Source organism: Cicer arietinum, chromosome 1, assembly GCF_000331145.2.
Source record: "Cicer arietinum cultivar CDC Frontier isolate Library 1 chromosome 1, Cicar.CDCFrontier_v2.0, whole genome shotgun sequence".
NCBI lineage: Eukaryota > Viridiplantae > Streptophyta > Magnoliopsida > Fabales > Fabaceae > Cicer > Cicer arietinum.
Window position 1 is genome coordinate 40,174,170 of NC_021160.2, and position 8,702 is coordinate 40,182,871.

Here is an 8,702-nt window from a genome sequence, read left to right on the forward strand (position 1 = left end):
TGTTTTTAAAATATGAAAGTGCCTATTATTGATGACGGAAAGAATAAATAAGACTGCAGGCTATACCGCAAGGCAACACATGAACCTGTAGGTTTCATTGAATTTTCATATACGATTCTACACAAATAAATTTGTATCCTTATTATTTTACATGATTAATTTTTTAATAAGTTAACAAAAATGATGCAACCATCGGTAACTAGAAAGTCTTGCATAGTTACATGATTAATTTTTTTGTAAGGTACGTAGCTTTAGTAACAATTTTTTCTTTTATAGTTACAAATATTTGAATACACAATTTAGACGTACATATTTAAAAAAGTAAAAATAATTAAATATATATTTTTAAATAAATATGTATTTTTATATTTGTGTGTGCGCTCATAGGATAAAAACACCATATCACATTATAAAATACAACCATACATTACCTACATGATCAGTTATGTTACATAAAATATTTTAATTAATTTATCAATGTGGCAGGATCATTATTTAATCATTTCTATAAAAAAAAACAATCATAGTATTGCGGTTTAGGACCCACATAACCTTTTAAGAAGGACTCTGTTTTTTGTTAGTTTATGAGCAGACAAAAGCAGAGAAGCTTCTTATCCTATCCCTACAACACAATGTTTTCACACAACTCCTTACACATAGAATATCTTCAAAAGCCAAACTTGACACTTTTACCCTTCATTTTAAGTCATAATTACTCAACCTTAACCACTCAACATTTGGTAATTTTGTAATATATCTAAAATTGAGGGGTAAATTTTACATAGTTTGATTATTTGATTGCAACAGTGGCCTATTTAGTTCAATCTTACAGAAGCTATTTTAGTTCATATCTCTATCACCTTACTTCCAAAATTTCCTCTCTCTTTCTCTCTCTAACATTAATTCATCAAATAATCAAAAGTTTGTAATGGCTCCAATGACTCTACCACCTGGATTCAGATTCCACCCTACAGATGAAGAACTTGTTGCTTACTACTTAGAAAGAAAAATAACAGGTAGAACTATAGAGCTTGATATCATTGCTGAAGTTGATCTCTACAAATGTGAACCTTGGGATTTACCAGGTACATTACATTACATACAATAATAGCATAACATAATTATCTCATCCATCCATATTTTTATTTATTTTTATCATAATTCATTCATAAATAATATTACCATAAAAATTAGTGACAAAAAATAAAATTTCTCTCTAAATTAGTGTATGTACATATTAATATTAGTAAATTTATCTTTTATATTGATTAAGATTGTATAGTAACATAAGGTTGAAATTTGTTTATGAATAATTGAAAAATATAGAAAAATCATTTCTTCCAAGCAAGGATATGGAGTGGTATTTTTATAGTCCAAGAGATAGAAAGTATCCAAATGGGTCAAGGACTAATAGAGCAACAAGAGGTGGTTATTGGAAAGCAACTGGAAAAGATAGGGCAGTGAACTCTCAAAAGAGACAAGTTGGAATGAAGAAGACACTTGTTTATTACAAAGGTAGAGCACCTCATGGTATTAGAACAAACTGGGTTATGCATGAATATCGCCTCATGGAATCACATCCTGGTGCTTCTCTTTCATCTTTAAAGGTACATACATATATATTTATTTTATTTTATTTTTTAACAACAAATATTAGTAATAGTCAATCTAAATTGAAATATAAGTAAAAATTGTAGTTATAAAATTGATGTATTTGGTTAAATATTAAGATTAGATATATCAATTTTTCAATTACTATTTTTGCTTATATTTCATTCCAGAAAAATATATTAGCCATTGAAATAATTTGAATTCATATCAACTTATCTGCATCATTAATATTCAGTTATTATTTTTTAAGAAGAAATGTTTTTTTGGGTGTTAGGTTGGTATTTTTTAGGCTTGATTTGATATAAATAAATATTACTTGAGAAATAAATAAAATTAGGGTTATGAAAAAAAAAATAGGTACTAAAAAGAAATTAAGGAGGGGAACAATATATTTTGGTTGTTAGGTTGTCGTTTATAAACAGTTGGGAAATGATTTTTTTTCTATCTTTTAAAGTTTAGCCAATAATATGTAATTGAGATTGATGTGCTTATGTTGTTGTCATTATTTGGTCACCAAAATCAAGTTCCACAAGAATCAACTTGAATATATAGTAGCAAAACTCATCAATGTTTTGAACCTTGTTCTACAAGGATGCACATGCCTACACTATTTGTTCCCTTTTTTTTATTTTTTATTTTTATGATTTGCAAAACTTTAATTTTTCTTTTATCCTCTTTAAAACGCTATGATGATGATGAAAAATTCAGATCCATCATCGATTTACTTACTATTACTATTGACCCTTTTCTTTTTCCAATTATCTCTTTATAGATTTGCTTTATTGTTGCTTACTCTTAGTGTTAATTTATTTTAACCAACCTAAAAAAAAAATGCCATCAAAATCAAAGTAATTGTGAACAAATTTTTTGCTTAAAAAAGTAATGTTATAATTTTTTTTACTACATCATAGGATTCATATTCATTGTGTCGAATTTTCAAGAAGACAATTGAAATTCCAACAAAACTTAAAGAAAATCAAGAACAATTAGAGGACACAAAGAAGGAACAAGGGCAAGGTGAAGATTCAAGTGGCACTGAAATTTCAAGAGAAATGGAAAATATGGATCATGAGAAAGTTCTTAATAATCATGAACATCCAAAATTTCCATGTGATGCTTCTTCTTCTGATGTCACTCAAGGAACATACACACCAACAAATACATGTAATAATATAACCGATGATTTTCAACCACAATTTGCTTGTGATGAAGCAAATAGTGCATCTATTTCTTATCCAATGGGCATAGGCTACCCCTCAAATATATTTCAGGTAACATTTTATTTAATTTTATATTTTAATTTATATACATCATTATATAAAAATTTATTATATGATTAATCAATCATAATTATTATATTATTTAAAATATTCAATTTTAATCGTAAGTACTTATATAAAATTTACATATAATTGATTATTCCCTCCGTGCTAAAGTAATTGAACCATTTAATCGTTTCACACATATTAAAAAAAAAATATAATTAAAAAAAATATTATAAAAAAAATATTATTTTTATTAAATTATTCTCATTAAGAATTAGTGCATTATTCATATCATAAATATACAATAAAAAATATTGTATTAAAAATAATATAAATAATATTAATTAAAATATACAATTAAAAAAATATATTAAAAATTGAAAACTTAAAATTTATTTTGAGATAATTTTTTTATAACTTATCAATTATTTAAAGACTAAGAGACTATCATTTATTAACATAATAAATTTTTTTACATTAATATTGTATAGAAATGAAATTATTTATTTAAATACTTTAATTTTATAAAGTTCGATGATGGTTTTAGTTTGTTTGTATTGTAGTACTGTTCACGTAAATGTGTCGTGAATCTATTAGATTGATTATAGAAAAGACATATGAAAAAGCAAATTGGTGGGGTCATAGCATATTATATTGATCTACTCAGTATATTAACTTTTCCTTTTTCTCCATGTTTGTAGCATTTATGCTCATCATGACTTCCTTTGTCTATACTCTGCATTTCCACCCATATTCTATTTTCTTAATCACATTAAGGGCTTCCTTGTCACACCTCAAAATAATACATAAATTATTAATTATAATTTAACATTACTACCCAATTCTTACTTTGCACATTTACATTAATTTTCTCTAAATTTTAATTTATTTAGTAGTATAGTATATGTCTAAATAATTTTACATGTAAATTTTTGTGATGTTATTGATGGCCCACATAGCATATTTTTGAGTTTCTCTTTTGATCTTAAAGTGATGAAAGTTGGAAGTATGATGAAGTTCTCAATCTTTTTATAAAGCTCACTTCTAAAATTCACTTGGACTGACTCCAATTTAGCTTTTCTTCACCATTCCCTATAATTTCTTTTGACTGACTATATACTCAAAACGTTTTCCAAAGTAAAGATCTCTTTACTCCCCATTTTCCTCACGGTTTTGAGAAATTTCAAAGACTATAAAGCATATATACATATCAAACCACTAAGATACATCTTTACCTTTAATCACATTTCTTTTTTATCAATAATGTATTTGATCATTTCCCATTTTGGAAAAAGCTAGTTATGTTACAACTATTTTCAACTATCTTTACAATGTTGAATTCATTCGAGCAATATATGCATTTGATTGGGGACTTCAAAAAATTTCAAAATTTTCTCTTACACCCTTAAATCAGTACTTCACTTTTTAATCTTTTCCTTTTAAACTTCTAATACTATTAACCCCACTCTTTTTTTGCCACTTGCACTAATCTTAAGTGTTTCTTTAGTTCCAATTATTTAGGCATGAGTTTTACATGCATGTGTCTTCATAGTTCATATACTTCACAACAAGAAAATGTAATTTTTTTTGAAGAGCTAAAATAATTAAATTAATGAAAAAAACTTAAATATGAAAATAGTGAAATATTTCTCTAATTTTTGTCACTACAAAAAAGTTTAAACTTATTGACAAAATATTTAAAAATAGTGATTATGTTTAATTTTATCCGATATTTTGGTGGTAGTGTTTAGTGACAGGACGATAATTTTTTTTTTTGGTAACTAATAATATTGAAGTATGTGATTTTTTGGTTGAATCATTAATCCTCTTGCATGTCTTCAAAGTGATTAAACCTTGTATATTGTAATGAGTTAGAGAATCCCTTGTATTATTTATAAATACATTTTACTTATAAAAGAAAAACTAATTTTTCACCATTGCTTTAATGTTTATATTTCATATCTCACAATTTTATACATTGGTATTTGTTAATTAATATAGTATTTTTGATGACATTGCAGGATATAGAAATACCTATGTATGGTGGTTTCCATAATCATATTCCAGAAGCACCTTTTATGATGGAAGATTTACCACAAATAAACATAATGGATACAAAGTCAACATTAATGAAGCCTGAAATGATAATCACTGATGACTGCATTTTGTATGACAGATACAGAGATTGTATGAATGGAACACTAGAAGAAATAATCTCTTTGTGTTCTTCTCAAGATCATTCTATGGCTTTTCCAATGCTATAGAATTATATTATATACTAACTCAAATGCATGACTCAAACTATATAGTATATGATAATATTCATTAACACACAAACTTGTGTTGGCTAAAATAACCACACAAATGGAGATTGTTTATTTTTCTTTCCATCCACTTAGAAAGAGCTAATACATAGTAGAATATGCATGCTGAGCCAAGGAGGCTGGCATGCAATATTGCTTTTCACTTTTCCTTTTTTTTTGGTTTGTGTACTTTTTTTTTATAGGGTTTTTCTTCTTTTATTTGTTACAATATTATTATATAATGTTGTATTTTTTTTGACAACAAACATAATCTTGTATGTTGGTGTTCAGATGTTTTGTATGCTATGGAAGCAAATGGATATGGGGAAATTTTACAGCTACCATGTTTTATATAAACGTGCTTCAATATTTCTTTTTTGGAAAAACCGTACTGGCCAATGAATTAAGGCTCTATTGCTTTTTGTAAGACACTCTGTATCGATATTATGAATTTTTTGATCAATAATTTTTTTTTTAATTTGTTTATGTATGCAATACTATAGTATTTATTAAAATTAATTAAATTAGAGTTTTGGTATATATATAACATGTCATTCAATTATTGATAAATTTTATCGTAGTATGTGTTACATCATACCGGTATGTAAATTAACATGTGTCTCACTTGATTGTCAATTTGTATCGTAATATCTAAGTTTCATTCTAATTTGGTTATTATTTCCATGGACTATTTCGAAATTTTGAATCGAGAAAATAACATTAAGAATAGATGAATAATTAGTAATTATACATCAAAATCAAAAACAAGTATGAAAAAAAAAATTAAATATGTAATACAAACCTGCTGAATGCAAATCAAAATGCACTGAATCCATGTTTTTTCAATGATTGCATTATAATAGGTGTGGAAGCGACAATATTTCTCAATAGCTTGCTTAACTCTATCAACCGCTTCATGAATAAATCACATTGTTTGTTTATCATAGCCATATATCTACCAAATTCAATAACTTAACAATTGGTTCAAATACCTTTAGTATTTCAGTTGCTTTTTTTCTTTCTTTCTGTAGAATATAGTAATTCAGTTGCCTTATTTCAGTTGGTTCAAATACAATTTTTTTGGATTCAACGTTAATTTGTGTTTTCAATATTTGCTATTTTTATATTCATCATAATCAAACATATTTTACAATGCTCGTTTTTATTTTAGAATTGATTCAAGTTGTAAAAATTGTGTAGTAAAAATCGTTGTTCAAATATGGTTGTGTATAAACAAAGTTACTTTATTTTTTGTTTCATCAAACACTTTCTTTTTGGACATTTGACTTTTCTCAATATCTTCTAAACACAAATCCAAACAATTGAGTTATTCCTTTCTTTTACGTTGATTATTTTTCTTCGCTTTACTATCTAATAGAAGCTTCATCATATTTTTTTCTAACAAAAGTTGTGACTCTAGCATAACCTTTGACTTCGCCTAAAATGTGTGCAAGATTTTCCTTCAATCGAGTGATTCTACCGGTTAATACTCTTTCACAAAGTTTACATTGTATAGTGTTTCTATTTCTACCTCACACAATGATTGCTAAGTGTCATCCAATATCATCACCCGAAGCACCTTCTACTCTATCATTTGAAAATTCTTCTCTTGGAGGTATATTTTAACCAATCTACAGTTAAATAATGTAATTTTAAATTAAAAAAAATGAATACAAATTATTTATAACAACACAATTAGGTACCCACAAAAATTTAATCAATTTTGATACCAACACCCCCTATTTTACTACCCATGCCCCTCAATTTTTTTTTAAAACCAACATTTCCAAATTGTCCTTCCCTCTATTTCAATCTTCTTCCTCTTCATTAACCTAAACCATCTTCATCATCTTCATTCTATCTTCATCATCATGTATCAAGATTGCAGAGTAGGGGAAAATCAATTCCAAGGAAAGCAATGTTTTACCTACCTATTGTATCAAGATTGCAGAGATTGTTTGCATCAATACAAACTGCAGGAAAGATGACGTGGCATTATGAGAATAGAAGAAATTCAAGCGAGTTGCGACATCCGTCTGATGGTCAGGCATGGAAACACTTTGATCAAATGCATCATGATTTTGCGTCAGATCCACACAATGTAAGACTTGGATTATCCTCAAATGGATTTACGCCTTACATACAAGCATCATCTACTCCTTATTCTTGTTGGCCGGTTATTGTTACTCCTTACAATCTTCCTCCTGATATGTGTATGTCTAAACCTTATATGTTCTTAGCTGCTGTGATACCAGGTCCTTCTAATCCTACAACTGGTATTGATATTTTTTTACAACCTTTGATTGACGATTTGAAGAGGTTGTGGAATGGTGTCTTGACATATGATATTGCTCAGAGAGAAAATTTTATGATGAGAGTTGCATTGATGTGGACCATTAATGATTTTCCCGCTTATGGGATGTTGTCAGGATGGGGCACCCATGGTAAATTAGCTTGTCCTATTTGTATGGAAGATACAAAAGCATTTACTTTAAAATTTGGTGGGAAAGCATCGTGGTTTGACTCGCATCGTAGGTTTTTACCTGCTGATCATACATTTAGAAGGAACAAAGCTGCATTTATGAAGGGCTATGCAGAAAGTCTAGGACCCCCGCTTAAGTTGACATCAGAACAAGTTTGGAATAAAGTAAAAGATATGCCAAAGGTACATGTTGTTAATGGTGTGGCCTGTAAACCACAAGGTTATGGACAATGGCACAATTGGACAAAAAGATGTATTTTTTGGGATCTACCGTATTGGAAAGATAATCTTTTGAGACATAATCTCGATGTAATGCATATTGAGAAAAATTTCTTTGACAACATATTTAATACTGTGATGAATGTGAAAGGAAAAACAAAAGATAATGACAAAGCCAGAAAAGACATAGGTATATATTGCAGACGACCAGATTTGTTGTTGGTGGAACAAAACGGCAAGACCCTAAAACCTCGTGCGAATTACACTTTATCTACTGATGAAGCCAAATCTGTTTATCGTTGGATCAAAGAGCTGAAGACGCCTGACGGTTATTGTTCTAATTTGGCAAGATGTGCTGATGTGGAAAATGGGAGGATGCATGGGATGAAAAGTCATGATTGTCATATATTTTTAGAGTGTTTACTTCCTATTGCCTTTAGTGCTTTACCGACACATGTATTGAACCCACTTATTGAAGTGAGTCAATATTTCAAGAATTTGTGTTCTTCAACACTCTATGATAAAGATCTCATCAAGATGGAAAATGACATTCCGATCATTCTATGTAAGTTGGAGAAAGTATTTCCTCCTGGGTTTTTTGATTCCATGGAGCATCTCTCAGTGCATCTTGCAAGTGAAGCTAGGCTTGGTGGACCAGTTCAGTATAGATGGATGTATCCATTTGAAAGGTGATATATATATACATATACTTGATTTTCAATATACTTCAACTTATATATACATGGAGCTTATTGTACATCTCTTTGTATATTATAGGTTCATGGGTTATTCAAAACGGTCGGTGAAAAACAAAGCTAGAGT

The 8,702-nt window shown here is 28.4% G+C and overlaps 1 protein-coding gene across 1 annotated transcript; it reads left to right on the top strand.

The window, feature by feature from the left end:
- Positions 1 to 866: 866 nt before the first annotated feature.
- On the top strand, positions 867 to 5,609 carry NAC07 (NAC domain-containing protein). Its single transcript, XM_004488499.4, has 4 exons — positions 867 to 1,085; positions 1,327 to 1,607; positions 2,523 to 2,882; positions 4,898 to 5,609. Exons 1-4 carry the CDS (start codon positions 929 to 931, stop codon positions 5,138 to 5,140), a joined length of 1,041 nt encoding a protein of 346 aa, XP_004488556.1. The 5' UTR covers positions 867 to 928; the 3' UTR covers positions 5,141 to 5,609.
- The last annotated feature ends 3,093 nt before the right edge of the window (positions 5,610 to 8,702 follow it).